The 27,252-nt window shown below is 44.7% G+C and overlaps 2 protein-coding genes across 7 annotated transcripts in view; both read left to right on the top strand.

The window, feature by feature from the left end:
* LOC110486860 (TOM1-like protein 2) overlaps positions 1-6,837 on the top strand; it is a 47,119-nt gene extending 40,282 nt beyond the window's left edge. For 3 of the 5 annotated variants that reach the window (XM_036941599.2, XM_036941597.2, XM_036941595.2), the window contains 3 exons: positions 808-867; positions 1,777-1,819; positions 2,336-6,837. In XM_036941599.2, coding sequence (XP_036797494.1) covers positions 808-867; positions 1,777-1,819; positions 2,336-2,481 — 249 coding nt within the window. In that variant the 3' untranslated portion in view covers positions 2,482-6,837. The remainder of the gene's footprint in view (positions 1-807; positions 868-1,776; positions 1,820-2,335) is intronic. The other 2 variants (XM_090197177.1, XM_036941600.2) reach the window with 1 other exon arrangement.
* Positions 6,838-9,770: 2,933 nt separating this feature from the next.
* The window catches only part of LOC110486859 (sterol regulatory element-binding protein 1), a 34,409-nt gene continuing 16,927 nt past the window's right edge, over positions 9,771-27,252 (top strand). The window contains exons 1-9 of one of the 2 annotated variants that reach the window (XM_036941593.2): positions 9,771-10,159; positions 13,598-14,182; positions 15,557-15,720; positions 16,021-16,164; positions 20,652-20,870; positions 22,819-22,933; positions 23,413-23,573; positions 26,196-26,412; positions 26,640-26,824. In XM_036941593.2, the coding sequence (XP_036797488.1) occupies positions 10,057-10,159; positions 13,598-14,182; positions 15,557-15,720; positions 16,021-16,164; positions 20,652-20,870; positions 22,819-22,933; positions 23,413-23,573; positions 26,196-26,412; positions 26,640-26,824 (1,893 nt within the window). In that variant the 5' untranslated portion in view covers positions 9,771-10,056. Of the gene's footprint in view, positions 10,160-13,597; positions 14,183-15,556; positions 15,721-16,020; positions 16,165-20,651; positions 20,871-22,815; positions 22,934-23,412; positions 23,574-26,195; positions 26,413-26,639; positions 26,825-27,252 lie in introns of both variants that reach the window. The other variant, XM_036941592.2, reaches the window with a different exon arrangement.

Below are 27,252 nucleotides of genomic sequence, written 5' to 3'. Positions count from 1 at the left end.
GCCTATGAACTGGTAATAGCCTATGAACTGGTAATAGCCTATGAACTGGTAATAGCCTATGAACTGGTAATAGCCTATGAACTGGTAATAGCCTATGAACTGGTAATAGCCTATGAACTGGTTATTGCCTATGAACTGGTTATTGCCTATGAACTGGTTATTGCCTATGAACTGGTAATAGCCTATGAACTGGTAATAGCCTATGAACTGGTTATTGCCTATGAACTGGTTATTGCCTATGAACTGGTTATTGCCTATGAACTGGTTATTGCCTATGAACTGGTAATAGCCTATGAACTGGTAATAGCCTATGAACTGGTTATTGCCTATGAACTGTTTACTGCCTATGAACTGGTTACTGCCTATGAACTGGTAATAAATAGCCTATGAACTGGTAATAGCCTATGAACTGGTAATAGCCTATGAACTGGTAATAATAGCCTATGCCCAGGGACCCAATTCTTATTATTTATTTTTTCCTGGTCAGGTCAGGAAGTCAGCTAGAAATCCGGTCCCTATGCATAATAAATCAATGAGTTGAACATGAAAGAGGAACCTGCACACACAGACAGAGACTGTCTGAGGACTACGGCCATGTGTCTGGTGTTCTCTTCCTCTGATCTTGGTTTTGGTTTGATGGCTTTGTTTTTGTTATTTGTCATTTTCCTCTCAGAGCCTCCGGTGAATCTTTTCTTGTTGTTTTTCTTTTGTTTTTGTCATTTCTTTGTTCTGTTGTGTTGTCGGGTGGGTTTATTATTGTGTGGCTTTGTGCCGTCCGCTGGGTTTGTCCATGGCTTTGCTCCATAGATCCCCGTATCGCAGTCCTCTGTCATGGATGACATAGAGGAGTGGCTCTGTGCTGATGTGGTGAGCTTCTTTACCTTGATTTCTCTCGCTCTCTTCTCTCTCCTCTTCTCTCTCGTTTATTTTTCTTTATTCACATTTCTATCCATCTCACGTAACCAGGTAGATCACATGTAGTGTTCCAAACTTTAGTTGACCATCTTCCTTCCATTCATTATCTGACTAATGGTTTTCCACCAATGATGAGAGTGATATAACTGTGACCTATCTCTCACATGCTACCATAATGCTAATCTAGAGAATCTATTGGAGTGAAGAATAAAACCTGCCTGTCTAAAGATGACATTGGTATTGTATCATATCACACCAGTTGATGCTACAGTGGTTCTCCCTGATGAATGTGAAAGGTACTCACAGGTCCTTAAAGGGATATATAGCAGAGTAAACAGGTTCTGAAAAGTTGGATGGACGAGTGGATGGGTCTATTGAAGTATGGTGGAAGCATGGGTCCGTCACAGTGGTGGAAAGTACATGTTCTTGAAGTACCTCAATGTCAGTACAAAAGCACTGCGTGAGAGTGACCTCCCTGAGTTGTGAATGGTGTCCTGTAGAGGTCAGGGAGGTAAGTAGCTTAGTCAACTTGTACGTAGGGTTGTAACATGTCTAACTTTCCCAAAATCCCCTGGTTTTCAAGAAATCCTTGTTGGAAGATTCCTGGAATCAAGAGGGAATAAGCAGGAAATCTGTGAATTCTACTCCGAGATTTAAGGAGAACAAGGGGATTTTGGGAAATAATTTTGCAACCCATACTTATTCAATACCGAAGGGAAGACTAATGTTTCGACTTTGACGCCTAACAATGTCCATTTACTGTAAGGCATCTTGGTGAGTCAATGGTTGTGTGCTCCTCCTGGCAGACTTGCCCACAAATGTTATGGATTCACTGATTTCCATTTCTTCTCCTCTGAATAGAAAGGCGATGGTTTAGATGGTGAGGAAGGGGTGACGAGTGAAGGTATGGATGGATTCAGGGCACTAACACTTGATACTGTGCATGTCTCATGTAGAAGCTCTCATTAAATGTGGCATAGATTCAGTTTCCTAATTTGTGTCAAAATTCTCTGATCAGCTCTTTAGTACTTGATATATTAGGCTGCGTTTACACAGGCAGCCTAATTCTGATCTTTTGCCACTTAATTGGTCTTTTGACCAATCCAATCAGATCAGAATTGGCTGTCTGTTTAAACGCAGCCTTTGTGCTGTTATTCTCAATCCTGCTCCTGGAGAGCCGCAGTACTGCAGGCTTTTGTCTCAGTTTAGTACCATCACACCCGATTCAACCAATCTACTGATCTTCAACACATTGATTGGCTGAATCAGGTGTTTCACTGCTGATGTGGGGCAAAAACATGCAGTACTGTGCCTCTCCAGAAGGTGCAGCAATGAGGATCACTACCCAAAAAGTCAACAACTGACTAACCATTTGTATATGTCCTGCTGTTAACAGGGGTTTTCTCTCCTCTTCCTCTAGAGTTTGATAAGTTTCTGGAGGATCGAGCGAAGGTGGTCGATTCCTTACCATCGCTCCCTGGTGATGAGCCTGGTCCCCCTCTCAGCGCCCCCAGCGGCACCCGCAAGAAGGCTGAACGGACGGAGGATGCCCTCTTTGCCTTGTAGACTCTCCCCCAGGAAACCTCTCTCTCTGAGACATCTGCAGTACCTAGGTATCCCCTATCCGCCACTCCTGCCAAGCAGCAGTGTAGCTACTGAACTGAACACCAATCCTCCTCCTGCAGAGGACCATGCTTGCTGTCTGCTTGCTGTCTGCTTGCTGTCTGCTTGCTGTCCGCCTGCCCAGCCGCGTTGCATCATGTATTACTATTGAGGGTTTGATCCGTCTGTCAGTGTGGGATGTGTCTGTCGTCTTGTATCTCATCTGCAGCTAGCTACCCTAAGGAGGATATAACCTAACATTGTGAGGATGAGGATAAAATGACACAACCTCGTCTTTATGTTCCTCTGAAGGTGTGAAGGTTAACAGAAAAAATCCTTCTGAAAAAGCAGACCGAGGCATATAGTCTATACAAACAGAGGAGTACTGTGTTATTTTAATAAATGTAGCTTATGAATAATTGATGCATTTATTCTTTTAACAGTTTGTACTGTACTATGTAATAGCGCTGCACTCTGTAGTTGTCTCTTTTTTATTATTTACTCACGTTCCTTTTTAGGTTTCCTTAACCCTTTCATTACCCATTCTACAGTTGTGAAATGTTGGTACAGGGAAAGGCAATGCATGAGGAAAGACTACTGTTTGACAGACTCCATGCTAGTGTTACTCAATTATGGCACAATAGTTCTGCAGGGCCAAATAGCAAACATGACTTACCTGTATCTGTCTGTCTCCACATTTCAAAAGGGAGAAGGACAAAATATATACAGCTGCAAGCAGCCATGTCAAGGTTCAAGCCCTATGGCACCACAGCAAATATCTGGCACACAGCTTTTATATTTGCTTTCCTCTTTGAAAAGCTGTTGTCAACTTCCCTCCATGTTATCTGTGTGGTGTGTACATACTGTAGGGAAGGAAAGGGTCCAAAGTAGTCTTTTCAATCAGAACCTAAGTAACACCCACCAAATATTTCTGATGGATATTATACAGGGGGTACCGGTACCATACATTGACCCGTTACCGTTACCCCCTGTATATAGCCCCGTTATTGTTACTTTATTGTTGCTCTTTTATTTTTTTGCTTTAGTTCATTTAGTAAATATTTTTTTTAACTCTTATTTTTCATAAAACTGCATTGTTGGTTAAGGGCTTGTAAATAAGCGTTTCACAGTAAGGTGAAATACCTGTTGTATTCTGCGCATGTGACAAATGGAATGTGATTAATACTACCACGACAACAACCGTATGAGTTGCAGCAGTGACGTTCCGCTCTGGTACTATCTGTACACTATGTAAGTGTAGCGATTTTGAGTTCTTCCAAAGACTTTTTAATGACAAACTAATTTAGTAATTGTTTATCAGAGGAGGTTGGTGGCACCTTAATTGGGAAGGGCGGGAACGTGGTAATGGCTGGAGCGGAATAAGTGGAAAGGTATCAACAACATCAAACACATGGTTTCCATGTGTTTAATGCCATTCCGTTTGCTTCTTTCCAGCCCCTCAGCAGCCTCCACTGGTGTCTACTGATATTGGGCTATTCTTCAATGTTTTCCTTCCCCTTCTACCATGAGACCAATTTAATGAACTTTATGCACTTTTGGACCCTTGAACGTTTCGGTATGTTTATCCTTGTGTTAATAAGATGGGAACTGTTTTTATAGGACACAAGACATTTTCTTAGACTAATTGCATAAGATTTTATATCTTTATGAAATTTCAGCCCTTTTCTGCTCTACAAAGCACACTTTACAGACAGCCGTAAATAGAAAACCGGACACTTTTTCCTGATATGGAAATTAAAGGAATAGTGCAGGTGAAATATGGCACTGAAAATCGAATCAAATTGTAAATTTATGATGGCGTATTGGTAGCATACTTCACAGAAAAGAGTTATTGCAAACGCTTATACATGTAGTTATTGTAATAAAAAAAAATGTATGTATGTTTACATAAATATATGTATATACATCAGAAATATGTGAGTATTACCTGCAGTACATGTTTATAAGTCCAACTGAATTATTAGCTTTTGTGTAGGTCGCCTAGTCGAAAGGCTAACTCATTAATGTATTGTTTGGTCTCCTGGTTGTATATGTACAGTAATGTCATGCAGGAAAACAAATTCCTCCCAGATCCTTTCTACTTTGGGGAAGCTCCCCTGCTCTCCTCTCTTTACACATACATGTGTGGAACAGAAATAGGTTCGGATGTGCTTCAGAAGGATGACCAAAAACGTTATTTTTACCGTGTTTTATGTGTTTTTACTGTGGTCTAAATTGTCTGGTAAAGCTTCCTGTCTTTTATTTTTGAGGATTACAGTGGGCGGTAGCTGTGGGCTGTGACTCTGCTAGTGGGACGGCCCATTTTAACCTGTTAACATTCTATTTTACTTTGCTTACCTACAGTAGGTAATGGAGTTAGATGCGGGCATAACATTCTCTTCCTGTTGTCAGGAAAACATGGGCTACAGACCTTTGAGGCAAAAGAGGTTCGTTCTTCATTTCAACTCTTTTGCCAGTACTTTTCAAAGTTAATGCTTATAAAGCTTCTACAATTAACACCAAATGAATAACTACAAAACGCCATGACGTTTCACTTCAATAGGAACTATGTGTTTACTTGCAAGTATCCTTATATACTTATCAAAGTAATGTGTATTATACTGTAAATGAGATACTCAAATAAGTAAAAAAGACCTTACTGTATTTTATTTAAAAACATCTGCTTCCAGATCAAACATTATTTGTAACAATCATTTATAAATGTGAGGGTGATATTACAAACAAGTACATTATTTGTATGATTTGTCTTGGGCATTAATGTTTGAATGTGTTTTAGAATACTGTAACAGAATAAACTGTTATTAATGCGCTTTAACTCTGTTTCATTCTTGTCCTAGTTGGTCTTCTGTTGCTTTAATTCCACCTCTTATGAAATAGTAGCATACATTTTACAATCAACAGTTGCTGTTCCTCTTATGTCTTAAGGCTGGACAAAGCATAGAGATGTTTGAACTAAGATTCTTTGTTACTGAACAAATATAACATGTCACTTTAAACAGTTGATTTCTATGTGTGTCACTTTTTATTTTTTATAACCAGAAAGCATTATGTATATGCTTAATCTTTTACGCTGTCCTCCGATCAGATGGTTGTGTGAACCTGTTGGTTTGCTATGGATCATGTGAACCTGTTGGTTTGCTATGGATCATGTGAACCTGTTGGTTTGCTATGGATCATGTGAACCTGTTGGGTTGCTATGGAACATGTCGACCTGTTGGGTTGCTATGGAACATGTCGACCTGTTGGGTTGCTATGGATCATGTGAACCTGTTGGTTTGCTATGGATCATGTGAACCTGTTGGTTTGCTATGGATCATGTGAACCTGTTGGTTTGCTATGGATCATGTGAACCTGTTGGTTTGCTATGGATCATGTGAACCTGTTGGGTTGCTATGGAACATGTCGACCTGTTGGGTTGCTATGGATCATGTGAACCTGTTGGGTTACTATGGAACATGTCGACCTGTTGGGTTGCTATGGAACATGTCGACCTGTTGGGTTGCTATGGAACATGTCGACCTGTTGGGTTGCTATGGAACATGTGAACCTGTTGGTTTGCTATGGATCATGTGAACCTGTTGGGTTGCTATGGAACATGTCGACCTGTTGGGTTGCTATGGATCATGTGAACCTGTTGGGTTGCTATGGATCATGTGAACCTGTTGGGTTGCTATGGATCATGTGAACCTGTTGGGTTGCTATGGATCATGTGAACCTGTTGGGTTACTATGGAACATGTCGACCTGTTGGGTTGCTATGGATCATGTGAACCTGTTGGGTTGCTATGGAACATGTGGATCTGTTGGGTTGCTATGGAACATGTGGACCTGTTGGGTTGCTATGGAACATGTGGACCTGTTGGGTTGCTATGGAACATGTGGACCTGTTGGATTGCTATGGAACATGTGGACCTGTTGGGTTGCAACAGGAATGAGCTATTGGACATTGTAACCCAATGTATCTCTTCACTACCCGCAAAACTGGTTGAAATATGTAATTTCAACAGCAAAACTAGTTAAATGTTTTTTCAACCAGTTTTGCTCACTGAGTATGGACATGGGGGAGCTGGAAATTGTGTCCTCCGGTGTTCTGTTGAGGAACAGCTGTTTTTCCTGACTAGGAAATGTTCCGGTCTAGACTAAATGGTCAGGAGAACTCTTGTCCCTCCTGTATGATGATGTGGGTGTTCTATGGCTGTGCTGTTCTGCAATTCATTACTTTGGTTTCAGCTTTCTATTGTGTGACCTGATTATGCACGTATTAACCAATAAAACACTAGCAACGTGTGACCTCTACCAACACTTTGTTTATGGTTATTTTCTTGTGTGTATTACATTTGTCCTTGCGATGGTGTTAGTATATGAAATATGATAGTGAACACACATGGTAAATTCAGGCAGAGACAAGCTCATAGTTCAACCTGGCGTAGTGGCCCACTGAGTGATGCAACAGACTCACTTCTTGCACCATGTTATTCATAGCACTGCATGTTTCCCCTACCCTGAACCTTTCCCCTTATACTGTAGGTAGTTATACCTCCCCTCCCATGCCAAGGTAATAGTTTCCTGTTGATGTCCATGCAGACACTCCAGATGTATTCATGCAACAATTTCAATGATTTTACTGAGTTACAGTTCACAAAAGAAATTCAGTCAATTTTTAAATAAATAAATTGGGCCTAATCGATGGATTTCACATGACTGGGAATAGAGATACCTTAAAGTAGGGGCGTGGATCAGAAAACCAGTCAGTATCTGGTGTTACCATCATTTGCCTCATGCACCACGACATCTCCTTCGCATAGAGTTGATCAGGCTGCTGATTTTGGCCTGTGGAATGTTGTCCCACTCTTTAATGGCTGTGCGAAGTTGCTGTATATTGGTGGGAACTGGAGCATGCTGTTGTACACGTCTATCCAGAGCATCCCAAACGTGCTCAATGGGTGACATGTCTGGTGAGTATGCAGGCCATGAAAGAACTGGGACATGTTCAGCTTCCAGGAACTGTGTACAGAACCTTGCAACATGGGGCTGTGCATTATCATGCTGAAACATGACGTGATGGCTGCGGATGAATGGCCTCAGGATCTCATCACGGTATCTCTGTGCATTCAAATTGTCATTGATTAAAATGCAATTGTGTTTGTTGTCTACCTTATGCCTGCCCATACCATAACCCCACTGCCACCATGGGGCACTGTTCACAACGTTGACATCAGCAAACCCCTCGCCCACATGACGCCATACTCTCTGTCTGCCATCTGCCCGGTAAAGTTGCAACCCGGGATTCATCTGTGAAGAGTGCACTTCTCCAGCGCGCCGGGGTCCATCGGGGGTGAGCGTTTGCCCACTGAAGTCAGTTACGATGCAGAGCTACAGTCAGGTCAAGGCCCTGGTGAGAATGACGAGCACACAGATGATCTTCCCTGAGATGATTTCTGACAGTTTGCAGAACTTCTTCAGCTGTGCAAACCCAGTTCCAGCAGCTGTCCGGGTGGTTAGTCTCAGACCATCCCGCAGGAGAAGAAGCCGGATGTGGAGGTCCTGGGCTGGCGTGGTTACATGTGGTCTGTGGTTGTGAGGCCGGTTGGACATATTGCCAAATTCTCTAAAATGACATTAAGGTGGTTTATGGTAGAGAAATTAACATTAAATTATCTGGCAACAGTTCTGGTGGACATTCCTGCAGTCAGCATGCCAATTACACGCTCCCTCAAAACTTGAGATATCTGTGGCATTGTGTTGTGTGATAAAACTGCACATTTTAGACTGGCCATTTATTGTCCCCAGCATAAATTGCACATGTGTAATGATCATGCTGTTTAATCTTGATATGCCACACCTGTCAGGTAGATGGATTATCTTGGCAAATGAGAAATGCTCACTAACAGGGACGTAAACAAATGTGTGCACAATTTGAAAGACATAAGCTTTTTATGTACATTTTCTGGGATTTTATTTTTTCAGCTCATGAAACATGGGACCAACATTTTACATTTAGATTTTTGTTCAGTTTAGATCTGCCTGGATCTCCCTGACTGAATACAGTGCACACCCATAGACCTCTCAATTGGATCTATGCTGATAACTGACTGCTCCTTTGGCTGCCTGTTGAGCATCACACTGATCTCCTGGTGTGTTACCAGATTCAAAAGAGCATCATGTCAGTCAGGACAACAATCGCCCCAGGCAACAAAGGCAGTCCTGCTGAAAGCAGGCCGGGCCCCTATATACTATATCTCTCCTGCTCCACTGCTTGCTATTCAACAACTAGTTTGCAGCTGTGCTACTGTCGGTCGTTGACCCATTTCTTTCCAGTACCACACCTTTGTTGTGCCCCCTTTGTGTGTGCTTGTGTTTTGGTGAGCTCACACACGGCTCACATGTCCTACTACAATCCACATATCGGATAATTTGATCAAGGTTATTATTGTTGATTATTGAATGGTCTTTTTAGAGAGCCATTACTTTGTGTTAATTGCTTAATTACCATGGTTTGAATAATATGTGTTTTTGTTATTTATTCTTTGAGGAAAATGTTTGCTTTGACTTTATGCTACATGTCATTGTCCAACCAAAGGGGACTTCCATGAGCTTTGTTAAATCAACCCTGTTAATCTCGTCTTGCCCTAAAAGTTTTGAAGCCGCACTGTACTATGTATGTCCCTCCATATATTTAGCCTGCTCCCCCTTCCCCTCCACTACTCCAGGAGAAATACATGATGTAACCACGGGAGCCAAAGTCGTGATGTCAGATCACCCCACTCGGTTTCCGAGTTCCCCATTGGTCGAATTCTCTGGTTCTACAGACAGTCATCACTACGGGCCACACAAGCTTGAACAGTAGTTAGCCCACCCCTGCTTGGCGTTGATTGGCTGTTAAGGACAAGCCCATAATAAACACCCATGCTGTTGTTTTCCAGAGGACAATACCGTTTTCTCGATTATAAAACGTCATTAATGCATTATATAAGTACAGACCACGAAACAAAACAAATATTAAAAACATGACATGATATTTCCACGTTCAATTTATGTATTTGGCACTTGAAGAAGCTTATTGACTTTGGATATGTATTTCCCCACAGTGTTCATCCAACAATATATTCGTTTTCAAGGAACACTGCTTTTTATTCTTTGCAATAGCCATGCACAAATGTAAATACCATGGACACTGTATTTCGTCCTGGAGTTGCCAGTCAAAGAAAGGTATGAGACCATGAAGGGGGAGTCAGCATTCACAAGTGGTCGGGGGTTGGCTAGAACAAGTGTCACTCATTAAGCGCTCTGTAACTAGCTGGCTAAACATGTGGATCCTCAATGAGCACTGTTTAGCGTGAGAAGTGTGCCTCTTGGGCATCAATATGAAGACAGAAGAAGGCACTATTTGACAGATCAATAACAGAGTTTATCTCACTGGAATTATTGCAAATGTAGCTAGATACGATTTCCACTTAAATCGATGTTTGTGTAAGTTTTTAGCCACAGTGATTTATCTAACCATAACGAGACAGCAAAAATGAACTTGTCTTTTGACGATCAGTCACTGGATAATCTGGATCCAACCATATCCCTAAATGACCCCAGCGATATTGACACGGCTCTGCTCAATGACATTGATGGTAAGAACGTTAAGCTTACTAGTAAGCTAGCTAGCAAAACGGACAACTTGAACTTGGTAACGCGTTAGCTAGTTAGCTATTGTTGTTGCGAATGTTAGCTAGCCAAACAAGTGACAACAATAGCAGCAACACATATATGAAACAGCTTGTACACATAGCGTTACTGAGTGAGGTATCATTAACTACGTATAGGCACCCAGTGAGTAATTTAGAATGATGTACAGCTTAGTTAGCTGTCATGTTAGCAAGTTAGCTAACTTACATTAGTTATGACCGTAAATCAAATTAACGAGTTATATTTTACTCAAACAGTTACGTTATGTGGTAGTAGGAGAAGGCTTCCTTCTCTCAGGGTCGAGGCTAGTTAACCTTATGGAACTAGCTAGCTACTGTCTGAGTTCGGTGCTTGTTTTTCTGTTGTTGCTGCTCTCGTTTTTGCGTTTTGGTTCTGATCTAACTCTAGACACATTTATATCTGCTATTTTGCATGTTATTGATAAGTTAAAACAATGTACATACTACACGAGCTGATAGTTCACTGCTAGCTTGTGTGTGATGAACGGAACAGACGCTAGTTAATGTGCCCCGCCCCCTCCAACTTGTCCTACTGACATCACGACGAGGTTAATGTCGAGCGTTCCCTGTCGGGTTCATTTCAAGAGGCGTGAAATAAGTCTATAACATGAATCATGATCTGATGGTTGCTTTTTTCCCACCCATATATAATTCCTATTTATGTATGAATTAATCATATGTTGCAGTCTTATTAATAAAATGTTAATCGTTTATATTTAAATTAGTATAGTTATATCGAACCTAGTTACGTCAATGTATAAGTGCATTCAGTTGAATGGTGGCTATTCGATTCGTTGGTGATATTAACTAATGTTATTTGTCAGTATAATCAATGGTTGGTTGTTTGCCAACAACTGCTCTGCTGCAGCATCTCACCCTTCATTGATTCCACTCACTACCCTAAAAATTGACCGAGAGTAACCCAGCACTAAATTGTCCCATAGTAACCCCTTCTCATTGAAACCACAAGTGCTTCCTCTCTTTCTATCTTGGGGGCTGGTCTGCATTGCAAGTGTCTGAGGCACTTTCTGATTGGTCGGCAGCGATCACCTCATACAAAACATTGGTTTACAAATCCAGGCTAGTCAGACTGGTGTGCAGAGAGACAGAGAGCAAAGGCAGAAGCATGAAGTGTGTTCCGTTATTACTGAACCTAGTCCTTATAACATATGACTATTAGCTTGATGATTTGGTCTAAGATTAAACAAAATGGTATTTCTCCTTGCCAGGGAACAGCCTCCTCACTGTGCTGCCTGAAACTCATTCGGGATAGCCTAACCTACAGCCTATTTCTGTTGGAAATCCAGAAGAATAAGCTATCCTGTACTAACGAAGGTTTCTCATAGACAATAATTGTGAGCATCTCTAGCTGATGAAACAAGTATGCTATACAGTGTATTACCCTAAAACAAGGCCTGTTGTATTATTAGAGAATAAAGTTTTCAGTTTGAGTAATTAACTTGCTACTATTACTCAGTTCCATGTTCTAATGTAAAGTGCTACCATGCCATGTTTACATGGAGGGTGCAGCATAGCATAGTAAACATCACCCTTTTCATCAACACTCAATTCTTCTTGTGTCTCCATCCTCACCTACTCAGGGTTGTTGTCCTTTTGACAGACCGTGTGCATCATAATGCTGTGAATAGTAGTGAAGTAGCTGCAGGTCTGGGATGGTGTGACTGTGATCATAGTGTCTATTGTGTTGCCTGTCTCGCTGTGGCCCTTTTGGAGCCCATTAGAGTGGCATAGAGCCAGTCTCCTCTGCTGCAGTGGCTCCATAATAACTGCATTACTGACCAGGACTGAACTGAGCTGGCCTCATTTACTGTCCTGCTCTACTTCGCAGATCAGGGCCCATATCCACAAAGTATCTGAGTATGAGTGCTGTTCTAGGATCAGATCTTTTGTGTTCATGATAATCTGATTCATTATGATCAAAACTGATCTTAGATCAGCACCTACTCTGGGACACTTTGAGCCCAGTTCTTGGTTTTTCTAGTGGAGTTAGGGCAGAGATTAAGTGACACATTACCATGTGGTGTGGCGAGAGAGATGGGAGAAATGCTCTGTCAGTCAGTCACCCAGTGGTTCAAGTCTTAATTTAAGCCTTTAGTTGACAATCATGAAACGCTCCGATTGGGTTACAGGGTTTTATCTCTGCTCCATTCAGAGGCCCAGAAACGTGGTTTGGTCATTGGGAGGCACGCTGATGCACCCATCCCGTTAGCGAGATCATTTACGTCAACATCAGCAGAACATCTCTCTCAGTAGACAAAATATTACAAACAGCTAGCAGCCAAGTAGATTGGTCATGAAAGTCAGAAAAGCAATATATTAAATTGCTTACCTTTGATCTTCGGATGTTTGCACTCACAAGACTCGCAGTTACACAATAAATGTTCCTTTTGTTCCATAAAGATTATTTTTATATCCAAAATACCTCCATTTGTTTGGCGCGTTATGTTCAGAAATCCACAGGCGCGAGCGGTCACGACATCGCAGACGAAAATTCCAAATAGTATCCGTAATGTCCACAGAAACACGTCAAACTTTTTTTCATAATCAATCCTCAGGTTGTTTTTTCAATATATAATCAATAATATATCAACCGGTACTTTAGCTTCGTCAATAGGAGAGAGAGACACAAAGGCTGCTCCAAACTTTTGCGCAAGCAAAATTCTGGGGACACCCAGCTATACACTGACACGATGTGATCTTTCTCGCTCATTTTTCAAAATAAAAGCCTGAAACTATGTCTAAAGACTTTTCACACCATGGGGAAGCCGTAGGAAAAGGAATCTGGTTGATATCCCTTTAAATGGAGCGAAGGCAGGCTATGGAACATGGCGCTTTCAAAATAGAAGCCACTTCCTGGTTTGATTTTCCTCAGGTTTTCGCCTGTAATATCAGTTCTGTTATTCTCACAGACAATATTTTGACAGTTTTTGAAACTGAGTGTTTTCGATCCTAATCTTACAATTATATGCATATTCTAGAATCTGGGCCTGAGAAATAGGCAGTTAAATTTGGGTATGTTTTTCATCCAAAAATCAAAATACTGCCCCCTACACTCAAGAGGTTTTTAAGATGTTCAAAATGACTGCAGTATGGAGTGAACAAAAGGCTCTGCTTTGTGTGTGTGTGTGTGTGTACAGCTGTTTGTTCCAGTCTAGCTTTAACACATGATTCAACTAATCACAGTCTTCAACTTAGATTACTTTGTTTTAGTTTTGTCTTATTTGACCCTCTTCTCCTGATTTCTGTGGTAATGTCATGGTTAACAAGGCATCCCCTGTCTCTCGCTGTCTCTGCTTCTCTCAATCTATGGAGTACTCTGACTATATCCCCATCTCTCCTCAGACATGCTGCAGCTCATCAACAACCAGGACATGGTGGAGTTCAACCAGGACATGGCGGGTCTCTTTGACCCCCCTCAGTTCACAGGGGTCACCCCTACCCAGGACCTCCCTGCCCTCAGCCTGCCCCACTCCACCACCTCCCCTCCATCCACCACCTCCTCAATCCTGAGCAGCAGCCCCCACCTTGATGCTCTCCTGGGGCCCCCCATCATCCGCAGTTCCTCCCCCCCAGACAAGGCCTTCCACCCCCCCACCTTCCAGCAGTCACCCCTGGCCCAAGTCACCACCTCCACCCCTGTACCACTACCTAGGCCGCAGCCAGCTCCCCAGCAGGGCTCTCCATCAGCCCAGGCTGCTCAGGGTCTCAGGGAGTCCAAGGTGGACCTGCCCCTGCCGGTCCTCTCCCCCCCAGCCCCTGTTCCAGTCCAGCTTCCTCCCCCAGCCTCTTCCCCCCATACTGTACCCGGCCAGAGCCCCGTGTTCAGCGCCGCCCCCCAAGCCCTGTTCACCTCTCCTGCCCCCCAGCAGTCCCAGGCCCACACCCAGCAGATACGGATTAACTACAGCACCCACAATGGCTACAAAGGTGAGGAACAGATTGTCTCCATTCCTCTGTATTAATAGTTGAAATGCTGGTAGTAGATGGATGAGAGTCAGAAAATAAGGCCAAGGGAGCAAACGAATGCAAGGAAACGTAAAACTGAGTCACTCCCCCTAATCCTAACCCCTTCCACGTGGAGATGAAACATAGCTATTTTAATGGTTGTAGGGGTTTCCCCATGGCCCTCCCTGCTCAGCCCCGTCCTGCCAGGTAATGGGAGGGAAGGAGGGACCCCACCATGTGTTGCTAGTAGTAGAGCCACATGGTCGTTAAGACGTCTTATTTATGATGCAGAGCAGGGCCATGCTGTTGTGTCTGGATGAGAGCAGAGCATGACTGGAGGAACAGTTTACACATGCTCACACTCCTACTGTCTCACCCACTCTCACACACACTCTCTCTCTGTCTCTCTCTCTCAAGGCGAAAGGTAGGGACTGACAATGGAAACTGGTATACAAAGCAAAAACACTCACTCCCTGAAGAAAGCCTACTTGGTGTTATGTTATGAGGAGATAGAGTTGTGTTCTATGGTGCAGTAACAGTAGTAGTTCAGCATGTTTCCAAAGGAGAGTCAGTGGGTTACTCAACAACCTCCGCTGACTGTCAGTCAAAATCCCAATCTAATACCCGTTGGTCAAAGTGAAGGACCGTCCCTGAGGCTGAGAGAGGGTTTTTTGTCTACGCTCTCTATGAGCCATATTCAGATATACACACCTTGCCCGTGTCGCATACCTGTGCAACACTGTCCCTTTAACAATGTCTCGCTACACTCGCATTAACATCTGCTAACCATGTGTATGTGACAAATAAAATTAGATTATAAACTACAGTAAGATATCTGCCCCATGCAGCCATGCCCCAGCATTACAAACCTACTGACTCTGTGTAGACCAATGTCTTTACAGCCACCTGTACTGTTATGTTACACACTGCCTGCTACAGTCATCATATCATATGTTTTCTAGAGGTCAAAGGTCATTCCTACAATGATAATCCATACTGTTATCGGTCAGTGACTCAAGTGTCTTTATAGCTACCAAACGTACTGTAGTGTACACTCCCCGCTTCAGCCAGTATCCCATAATGATATCACTCACCAGGGGGAAAGGTCATACACTACTAAGCCACGCAAAAAATGTATGTGAACTTTGGCCTCGCCAAAGACTTATGGTGACGCCAGTTTATATGGTGTTTTAGTTTTACAGCTGGTTTTACAGCTTGAACTATTTCAAACACAATTGAGTCCATACTAGCATGACGTTTTGAACCCAGAAACAAATGTTTAAGTACTCCCTCCTTGTTTCAGGCAGTTTTCTTCCGTTTGGTGCCTAATGAACATGACCCTGATTTTTTTTCTAGCTGTCAATCATCAAGGAGGCCCCGCCCAGCCCATGGTCAGCCTGTCGTCGTCCCCTTCCGGTGTTCAGCCAATGACCATCCAGGCTCTGACCACCACGGCCCCCCTCCTGACCACCTCAGCAAGCCCCCCAGCTCAGACCATCGCATCACATCACATTCAACAAGTTAGTTTGTTCACCTGGAGTGAGTGTGTGTGTGTTATGTTTGATGAGACTCATTAACCCTAAGAATATCAACACACCAGAAAAAAATGATTTGTTCTTTGCATTCAAACCTATTATTGTCCTAGTATTTGTTTCATTTCTAATTTATTTCAATGGAACAGAACTGCTCCCTCAGGCTTATAGTCTAACCCTCCATCTCTCTCTCTCTCTCTCTCTCCCTCGCTCTCTCTCTCTCTCCCACTCGCTCTCTCTCTCTCCCACTCGCTCTCTCTCTCTCCCACTCGCTCCTCCTCCTCTCAGGTATTGCTCCAGCCCCAGTTTATCAAGGCTGAGTCTCTGCTGCTTACCACCCTGAACCGTGACCCCTGTATGGTCACTACTGTGGCCTCTCCATGCATCACCTCCCTGGCCACCACCACATCCCAGAGCACCCACTCACTGCAGGTAGGAACCACAGCCCAGAGCACCCACTCACTGCAGGTAGGAACCACAGCCCAGAGCACCCACTCACTGCAGGTAGGAACCACATCCTAGAGCACCCACTCACTGCAGGTAGGAACCACATCCTAGAGCACCCACTCACTGCAGGTAGGAGCCACATCCTAGAGCACCCACTCACTGCAGGTAGGAACCACATCCTAGAGCACCCACTCACTGCAGGTAGGAACCATATCCCAGAGCACCCACTCACTGCAGGTAGGAACCACATCCTAGAGCACCCACTCACTGCAGGTAGGAACCACATCCCAGAGCACCCACTCACTGCAGGTAGGAACCACATCCTAGAGCACCCACTCACTGCAGGTAGGAACCACATCCCAGAGCACCCACTCACTGCAGGTAGGAACCACATCCCAGAGCACCCACTCACTGCAGGTAGGAACCATCACCACAGCCCAGAGCACCCACTCACTGCAGGTAGGAACCACATCCTAGAGCACCCACTCACTGCAGGTAGGAACCACAGCCCAGAGCACCCACTCACTGCAGGTAGGAACCACAACCCAGAGCACCCACTCACTGCAGGTAGGAACCACATCCTAGCGCACCCACTCACTGCAGGTAGGAACCACATCCTAGATCACCCACTCACTGCAGGTAGGAACCACATCCTAGAGCACCCACTCACTGCAGGTAGGAACCACAGCCCAGAGCACCCACTCACTGCAGGTAGGAACCACAGCCCAGAGCACCCACTCACTCCAGTTAGGAACCACAGCCCAGAGCACCCACTCACTGCAGGTAGGAACCACAGCCCAGAGCACCCACTCACTGCAGGTAGGAACCACAGCCCAGAGCACCCACTCACTCCAGTTAGGAACCACAGCCCAGAGCACCCACTCACTGCAGGTAGGAACCACAGCCCAGAGCACCCACTCACTGCAGGTAGGAACCACATCCTAGAGCACCCACTCACTGCAGGTAGGAACCACATCCTAGAGCACCCACTCACTGCAGGTAGGAACCACATCCTAGATCACCCACTCACTGCAGGTAGGAACCATCACCACAGCCCAGAGCACCCACTCACTGCAGGTAGGAACCACATCCTAGATCACCCACTCACTGCAGGTAGGAACCACAGCCCAGAGCACCCACTCACTCCAGTTAGGAACCACAGCCCAGAGCACCCACTCACTGCAGGTAGGAACCACAGCCCAGAGCACCCACTCACTGCAGGTAGGAACCACATCCCAGAGCACCCACTCACTGCAGGTAGGAACCACATCCTAGAGCACCCACTCACTGCAGGTAGGAACCACATCCTAGAGCACCCACTCACTGCAGGTAGGAACCACATCCTAGATCATCCACTCACTGCAGGTAGGAACCATCACCACAGCCCAGAGCACCCACTCACTGCAGGTAGGAACCACATCCTAGATCACCCACTCACTGCAGGTAGGAACCACAGCCCAGAGCACCCACTCACTCCAGTTAGGAACCACAGCCCAGAGCACCCACTCACTGCAGGTAGGAACCACAGCCCAGAGCACCCACTCACTGCAGGTAGGAACCACATCCTAGAGCACCCACTCACTGCAGGTAGGAACCACATCCTAGATCACCCACTCACTACAGGTAGGAACCACAGCCCAGAGCACCCACTCACTCCAGTTAGGAACCACAGCCCAGAGCACCCACTCACTGCAGGTAGGAACCACAGCCCAGAGCACCCACTCACTGCAGGTAGGAACCACAGCCCAGAGCACCCACTCACTGCAGGTAGGAACCACATCCTAGAGCACCCACTCACTGCAGGTAGGAACCACATCCTAGAGCACCCACTCACTGCAGGTAGGAACCACATCCTAGAGCACCCACTCACTGCAGGTAGGAACCACATCCTAGAGCACCCACTCACTGCAGGTAGGAACCACAGCCCAGACCACCCACTCACTCCAGTTAGGAACCACAGCCCAGACACCCACTCACTGCAGGTAGGAACCACATCCTAGAGCACCCACTCACTCCAGTTAGGAACCACAGCCCAGACACCCACTCACTCCAGTTAGGAACCACAGCCCAGACCACCCACTCACTCCAGTTAGGAACCACAGCCCAGACCACCCACTCACTCCAGTTAGGAACCACCACCACAGCCCACCCACTCACTCCAGTTAGGAACCACAGCCCAGAGCACCCACTCACTCCAGTTAGGAACCACCACCACAGCCCAGACCACCCACTCACTGCAGGTAGGAACCACCACCACAGCCCAGACCACCCACTCACTGCAGGTAGGAACCACCACCACAGCCCAGACCACCCACTCACTGCAGGTAGGAACCACCACCACAGCCCAGACCACCCACTCACTCCAGTTAGGAACCACCACCACAGCCCAGACCACCCACTCACTGCAGGTAGGAACCACCACCACAGCCCAGACCACCCACTCACTGCAGGTAGGAACCACCACCACAGCCCAGACCACCCACTCACTGCAGGTAGGAACCACCACCACAGCCCAGACCACCCACTCACTGCAGGTAGGAACCACCACCACAGCCCAGACCACCCACTCACTCCAGTTAGGAACCACCACCACAGCCCAGACCACCCACTCACTGCAGGTAGGAACCACCACCACAGCCCAGACCACCCACTCACTGCAGGTAGGAACCACCACCACAGCCCAGACCACCCACTCACTCCAGTTAGGAACCACCACCACAGCCCAGACCACCCACTCACTGCAGGTAGGAACCACCACCACAGCCCAGACCACCCACTCACTGCAGGTAGGAACCACCACCACAGCCCAGACCACCCACTCACTGCAGGTAGGAACCACCACCACAGCCCAGACCACCCACTCACTGCAGGTAGGAACCACCACCACAGCCCAGACCACCCACTCACTGCAGGTAGGAACCACCACCACAGCCCAGACCACCCACTCACTCCAGTTAGGAACCACCACCACAGCCCAGACCACCCACTCACTGCAGGTAGGAACCACCACCACAGCCCAGACCACCCACTCACTGCAGGTAGGAACCACCACCACAGCCCAGACCACCCACTCACTCCAGGTAGGAACCACCACCACAGCCCAGACCACCCACTCACTGCAGGTAGGAACCACCACCACAGCCCAGACCACCCACTCACTCCAGGTAGGAACCACCACCACAGCCCAGACCACCCACTCACTGCAGGTAGGAACCACCACCACAGCCCAGACCACCCACTCACTCCAGGTAGGAACGAGATGGTAGGAATAGTAATGTCATAAAGTAGTAACAGCATTTAGAAATGGTCATTTTCCCGAAGAAAAATAGTCTAAAAGTATTTTTATGGTAGTGGAAGAATAGAAAGTATTGTGGTGTATAGGACATCGTGTCAAACATACTGCCTGTTTGAGGGGGAAACAAACTCAATATACTTGATGATGACTAACACTGAATGGAAACTGTGTAGAAATGGTCTTGGACCTACATTCATACAGTTTCCTATGTCCAGCTCACTAATGCAAAATTCCAAAAAACGATGGATAGAGAACAATTTCTTACACATTTTGACGGCAATGGTATCTAACACATTTTTCATTGCGGCCCTCTGGACGTCGTTGAAGCCCGAATGAGTTTGACACCCCTGATCTAGATGCTACTTTAGTGATTGTCTTCTTAGAAACAATGTCTCTCCTCCCTCTTTCTTTCTTTCTCCCTCCCTCTCTTTCTCTCCCTCCTCTTTCTTTCTCCCTCTTTCTTTCTCCATCCCTCTCTTTCTCTCCCTCTTTCTTTATCCCTCTTTCTTTCTCCATCCCTCTTTCTTTCCCTCCTCTTTCTTTCTTTCTCCATCCCTCCCTCCCTCTTTCTTTCCCTCCTCTTTCTTTCTCCATCCCTCCCTCCCTCTTTCTCTCCCTCCCTCTTTCTCTCCCTCCTTTCTTTCTCCATCCCTCTCTTTCTCTCCCTCCTCTCTCCCTCCTCTTTCTCTCCTCCCTCTTTCTTTCTCCATCCCTCCCTCCCTCTCTCTCTCCTCCCTCTTTCTTTCTCCCTCCCTCTCTTTCTCTCCCTCCTCTTTCTTTCTCCATCCCTCTCTTTCTCTTATCCCTCTTTCTTTCTCCATCCCTCCCTTCCTCTCTTTCTCTCCTCCCTCTTTCTTTCTCCATCCCTCCCTCCCTCTCTTTCTCTCCTCCCTCTTTCTTTCTCCATCCCTCCCTCCCTCTCTCTCTCCTCCCTCTTTCTTTCTCCCTCCCTCTCTTTCTCTTCCTCCTCTTTCTTTCTCCATCCCTCTCTTTCTCTCCTCCCTCTTTCTTTCTTTCTCCATCCCTCCCTCCCTCTCTTTCTCTCCCTCCTCTTTCTTTCTCCATCCCTCCCTCCCTCTCTCTCTCCTCCCTCTTTCTTTCTCCCTCCCTCTCTTTCTCTCCTCCCTCTTTCTTCTTCCATACCTCCCTCCCTCCCTCTATCTCTCTACCCCTCTAGGCTCTGATGAGTGGTGGCACCTTCCTGACCACAGTGCCAGTGATGATGGACTCTGACAAGCTGCCCATCAACCGTATCACAATCAGCAGTAAACCTATGGGCCTGCCCCCCAAGGGCGAGAAGCGCACCGCCCACAACGCCATCGAGAAGCGCTACCGCTCATCCATCAACGACAAGATCCTTGAGCTTAAAGACCTGGTGGCCGGGACTGAGGCCAAGGTATTAATATTGGAAATATATACATATATTAAAAAATATATATATATATTTGCTAAATATTATTTGCAACATACATTTTAAGCAGGAGATTCCCATTGAGATACAGTAGAGCTTTCAAGAACTGAATCATCTGACAGAGAAAAGTAACTGGCTGTGTCCAAATACCCATACTAGCGTACTACATTCTGCATACTCATTTAGGCTGATCTAGTTTAAGTCACTCGTCTTTTCCGACTCGAGTGTTTGACAACAGCTGATAATTAGATAAATTGACACGCTGTACCAAAACGAACGAATAGCAGGAATCAACGCAATCTCATATTAGATGACTCATTTGGAGTACTATTACATTTAAAAAAAAATACTATACATTATATATTTTTTTGCGTACTGTTTAGTACGCTAGTATGGGTATTGGGACACGGCCACTGTTTTGTTTGTGGATTCCAATGTCAAGACGTTAATGCTGTGTTCGTATTATATCGAAGAAAAGCTCATTGGTTGCATTCAAATGCATACTGTTTATCAGAGGCTCTTAAAATCTTGCATTAAATTTGTATTCACCTTTTTCATCTGCTAAGCAGCTCAACAAGTTGTTGTATTTATCTTTTTCATCTGCTAAGCAGCTCAACAAGTTGTTGTATTTACCTTTTTCTTCTGCTAAGCAGCTCAACAAGTTGTTGTATTTATCTTTTTCATCTGCTAAGCAGCTCAACAAGTTGTTGTATTTATCTTTTTCATCTGCTAAGCAGCTCAACAAGTTGTTGTATTTACCTTTTTCTTCTGCTAAGCAGCTCAACAAGTTGTTGTATTTATCTTTTTCATCTGCTAAGCAGCTCAACAAGTTGTTGTATTTACCTTTTTCTTCTGCTAAGCAGCTCAACTAGTTGTTGTATTTATCTTTTTCATCTGCTAAGCAGCTCAACAAGTTGTTGTATTTACCTTTTTCTTCTGCTAAGCAGCTCAACAAGTTGTTGTATTTATCTTTTTCTTCTGCTAAGCAGCTCAACAAGTTGTTGTATTTACCTTTTTCATCTGCTAAGCAGCTCAACAAGTTGTTGTATTTATCTTTTTCATCTGCTAAGCATCTCAACAAGTTGTTGTATTTACCTTTTTCATCTGCTAAGCAGCTCAACAAGTTGTTGTATTTACCTTTTTCATCTGCTAAGCAGCTCAACAAGTTGTTGTATTTACCCTTTTCATCTGCTAAGCAGCTCAACAAGTTGTTGTATTTACCTTTTTCATCTGCTAAGCAGCTCAACAAGTTGTTGTATTTACCTTTTTCATCTGCTAAGCAGCTCAACAAGTTGTTGTATTTATCTTTTTCATCTGCTAAGCAGCTCAACAAGTTGTTGTATTTACCTTTTTCTTCTGCTAAGCAGCTCAACAAGTTGTTGTATTTACCTTTTTCTTCTGCTAAGCAGCTCAACAAGTTGTTGTATTCACCTTTTTATTCTGTTCTGCTAAGCAGCTCAACAAGTTGTTGTATTCACCTTTTTATTATGTTCTGCTAAGCAGCTCAACAAGTTGTTGTATTTACCTTTTTCATCTGCTAAGCAGCTCAACAAGTTGTTGTATTTACCCTTTTCATCTGCTAAGCAGCTCAACAAGTTGTTGTATTTACCTTTTTCATCTGCTAAGCAGCTCAACAAGTTGTTGTATTTACCTTTTTCATCTGCTAAGCAGCTCAACAAGTTGTTGTATTTATCTTTTTCATCTGCTAAGCAGCTCAACAAGTTGTTGTATTCACCTTTTTCATCTGCTAAGCAGCTCAACAAGTTGTTGTATTCACCTTTTTATTCTGTTCTGCTAAGAAGCTCAACAAGTTGTTGTATTCACCTTTTTATTATGTTCTGCTAAGCAGCTCAACAAGTTGTTGTATTTACCTTTTTCATCTGCTAAGCAGCTCAACAAGTTGTTGTATTTACCCTTTTCATTTGCTAAGCAGCTCAACAAGTCAGCAATTCTGAAGAAGGCAATAGACTACATCCGCTACCTGCAGCAGTCCAACCAGAAACTGAAAAAAGAGAACATGGCCCTGAAGATGTCTGCCCAGAAGAACAGTGAGTGGTTCTTCTCCTCCCTGCCCTGGCTCTTCTTCTCCTTCTATGCCTGTCCTTTCCTCTCTTCCATCCTCCCTTTATCATGATCCTATTGTTATTCTTTATGAAGAAGAAGGATTCTTCATGGCTAAAGCTTTTAATTGCTTAAAGAAGTGCTTTGTGAAATGCAGTCAATTTCTGATAGCAAGTGCTTGTTGTGCTCAGATCAAGAGCTGGGCCCGTATTCATAAAGCTTCTCAGAGTAGGATGGCTGATCTAGGATCAGGTTCCCCCTGTCCATATAATTGTATTCATTATGATTTAAAGGCTAAACTGATTCTAGATCAGCACTCTGAGACACTTTATAGATACAGATATAGTTGTCATAACAGTGTGATGAGGTTGGCCTGAATTATTGTGAGGTTCATCCTTTCTTTCTCTACCTCCCTCCTCTCTTTTGTCCTCCTCTCTCCTCCTTCCTCTCTCTCCCTCCTCTCCAGAGTCTCTGAAGGACCTGGTTGCCATGGAGGTGGATGGCCCACAGACGGACGTAAAGAGCGAGCTACCCACCCCGCCGCCATCCGACGTGGGCTCTCCCACCTCCTACTCCCACTGTGGCAGCGACTCAGAACCCGACAGCCCCATGGGGGAGGACAGCAAGGTGGGTTTCACAACCTGAGACGTGAAACCTCACTGAAAAGCATTGAGTGGAGCCAGTCAGGAGACTGGATGTTACCCGTAACTAGGGTTGAATATTCAGAAGTGGAAACTTTCCGTGGGAGTTAACGGGAATATACGGGAATTAATATTAATACCATTTAAATATAGATGTTTTTTGCATTGGATATATTTACCATATCATATGGAGACATAAACATAAACCTTTTACCTTATCATAAGTAGACACAATTGCAAATGATTAAATCCTTCCAATAGAAAAAAAAAACGATTTAGTTACTAATTTAACTTTAATTAAATGAGTTGACTCTTCACATGGGATGATTTCACTGAACAACAAAAGGGAATATTGAATGATCCCCAATGATCCATGGCATCTGCCAAAAATGTTTTCAACATAAAATGATAGTCTAGAAACTAAAGCTTTGGTTGTCTTCCTCTCAAGCTTTCATGTCTTCTCCCTGGACCTCCTCAATGTCCACCTCTTGAACATCAGACTCTGAGGCCTCATCTTCACTATCACTTTCTAACCTTGTTGAGGATGGCTCGTTGTCAGGCTCAAAAAGCCTAAAATTTGCCTGGATGGCCACCAAATTTTCAACCCTTGTGTTGGTCAGCCTGTTGTGTGCTTTGGTGTGTGTGTTCCAAAACAAGCAACAGTTGCGCTCTGATGCGGCTGATGTTGGTGTGATTTGGAGGATGATGAAGGCAACAGGGGAAAGAACCTCAGATCCACAAAGTCCCTTCCACCAGGTGGCTGATGAAATATGTTGGCACGACTGCCATATTGCATCTCCATCCCAAAGCTCTTGCTTGGAAGTGTACTTCGCCAGACTGCCAAGAACCTTGCACACATCCAGGCCAAGGTGGCGAGACACGGTAGTGATGACACCATGGGCCTTGTTGATCTCTGCACCAGACAGGATGCTCTTGCCAGCATACTTGGGGTCCAACATGTACACTGCAGCGTGTATGGATGAAGAGACCGGTGTGTCTGTTGTCCCTTGTGTCTGTGCTCTTGTAGAATACTGGTTGAGGGGTGGAGATAATGTAGTTAATTATTCCTCGCCCACGAACATTTGACAACCCATCAGAGATGATTGCAATACAGTCTGCTTTCTCTATGATTTGCTTGACCTTCACTTGAACTCTGGTGAACTCTGCATCCAGCAAATTAGTAGATAAAGCATGTCTGGTTGGAGGGGTGTATGCTGGGCGAAATCTCTTCCAATACACATTGCCTGTGAGCATCAGAGGTGAACCAGTTGCATACACAGCTCGAGCAAGACATTCATCAGCATTTTTTTTGACTACGTTCCTCCATTGAGTTAAAAAAAACTTCTGATTCCAGGAGGACCATGAGCTGTTGCTATCGATAAGATATCTGATTCATCATTTTCACCTCGAATAGAAGTAGAGGGACTTTTGTCAGAGGTTGCTTGTTGTGAGCGCTGAGGGAACTTTATGCACTTGGCCAGATGATTCTGCATCGTTGTTGCATTCTGCACGTATGATTTGACACAGTATTTGCAAATGTACACAGCTTTTCCTTCTACATTAGCTGCAGGGAAATGTCTCCACACATCAGATAGTGCCCGTGGCATTTTCCTGTAAAGATGAGAAAAAATAAAATTCCATGTAAAGATAAATGGTTAAGCAGTTAGATTAAACAACTCCTTTGTAAGATAAATGTTTTAAAATGAAACATGTATGGAAACAGGTGAATTAACACTCCTCAGTTAGCAGCCTCAAGCAATTAAAACCAACATGGTAGCAGAAACTAACTAGCATAAATTGTTAACAAGTTATAAATGATTTAAACACACTTTGCTGTAGACTACTATTTAACAAATAATCATGTTTGTCGTATAAAATATATTCACCCCACCCAGCATTGTAATCAAAACTTACCAGAAAGCATGTAGTCCTTGGCTCAGACAGTGTATTAGTGTGGGCTCAATAGCATCTCATTAGTGTGCAAGATCTTGAGAATTAGCTGTACATCTGATGGAAGAGTGCACTGCACATGTGATGGATGAATGCACTGTCCATGCAGAGGGTTGGAATTCAATTGAATTGGGGATAGTTTAACCAAAATATGCCACAGACCTAGAATTGCCTTGTCTGTACCACAAAAAAGGTTCACTGTTATAAGCTAACATTTTTGATGAATTTAAGCTAAATTCCCCAAATTCCAGGGCTTAACTTCCCATGGAAAATGTCCGGAAATTTCCCGGAAAGTTTCAGACCCATTGCAACCCAACCCATAACTAATGCTTCTCGTGACTTTAAGAAAGGAGCTTGAAAGATGTTGGACTTCTCAGCTATAGTTACCTAGAATAGAACGCTATGAAAGGAAATTCTCTAGCAGCATACATCCTGTAGCAACAAGGCTGGAGACAAACTTAAACAGAGAAGCTAAACCGTTGTTTTGTTCAATGGCTAACCATTGGTGTCTCCAATTATCATGTAAGGTAAACTTATATAAGTTATAGTTCTTAGTTCTAACTCCCTGATTACAATTATAGTTCCAGTTCCATCTCTGCCTCTTGCTTTAGTTCTATTTCTAACCCTGACTCCTTGTGTTCTGTCCTCTCCCGTCCAGCCGGCGGTCAATCTGATGGACACGTCCTCATCCACTCCGGGCAGTGCTGGCATGCTGGACCGCTCCCGCATGGCGCTGTGCACATTCACCTTCCTCTTCCTCTCCCTCAATCCCCTGGCTGCCATGCTGTGTGGAGGGATGGGCTCCAGCACCACCGCTAACAACCAAGCAGTGCATCCTGGGACAGGCAGGATCATGCTGGGCCTAGACAACGCAGGTATGGAGGGAGGGAGAGAAAGCTGGAGGGTGGTGGAGGTGTGTATCTTACTCCTAGTGAGTTCATCTAATACTCCCATGTGTATTTTCTTGTGAGTCCATCTCTTCTTTGTCTGTGTGTGTGTGTGTTTGCGTGCGCGTCTCAAACTCATTGTGTTGTTGTATCTCCAAAAGTAATTCTGTGTGGGTGTCTCCAAAAGTCATCCTCTCTCTGTGTTTTCCTCCTAGCTGACTCGTGGGGCTGGATGGACTGGGTGCTACCCACTCTGTTGGTTTGGCTGCTGAATGGTGTGCTGGTGGCTGGGGTTCTGGTCAGAGTGCTGGTCTATGGAGAGCCAGTCACCAGGCCCCACTCTGGATCCTCCGTGCTGTTCTGGAGGCACCGCAAGCAGGCAGACCTCGACCTGGCACGGGTGAGAATATGGAGAATGTGATTTTGTCAAAATGGCATCCTATTCCCTATATAGTGCACTATGTAGGGAATAGGGTGTATGGTGTTCACTCACTGCTGTACAGTGGTTCTTCCTTTAAAAGTTGCAAGCTTATGCTGCGACCATTAGTGCTAGATGGTGGCATTCTGTCATTGCGCCACACTATCACAAGGCGGAGTTAGAACGCTGATCTATCGATAGTCTAAACTGTGGCACAAATTGACTGTCTTTTCGTAAATTAATGGAAGTGTTTTCAGTCTGAGAGTCTCCTCTGGCACTAGAGTCCTGCATCAGGCAACAACAAAAAAACTGTCGCTGTGTGCCTGGAGTTAAGTGAGAACTTGGGTAAATGAGGGAATTACACTTTACATGTGGACTGACGATTTTCCCAAAAATAGGCACGTTTGGCT

This window comes from Oncorhynchus mykiss, chromosome 13, assembly GCF_057628025.1.
Source record: "Oncorhynchus mykiss isolate SJ-2025 chromosome 13, ASM5762802v1, whole genome shotgun sequence".
NCBI classification, from domain to species: domain Eukaryota; kingdom Metazoa; phylum Chordata; class Actinopteri; order Salmoniformes; family Salmonidae; genus Oncorhynchus; species Oncorhynchus mykiss.
This window is presented reverse-complemented; position numbering and strand designations above follow the sequence as displayed.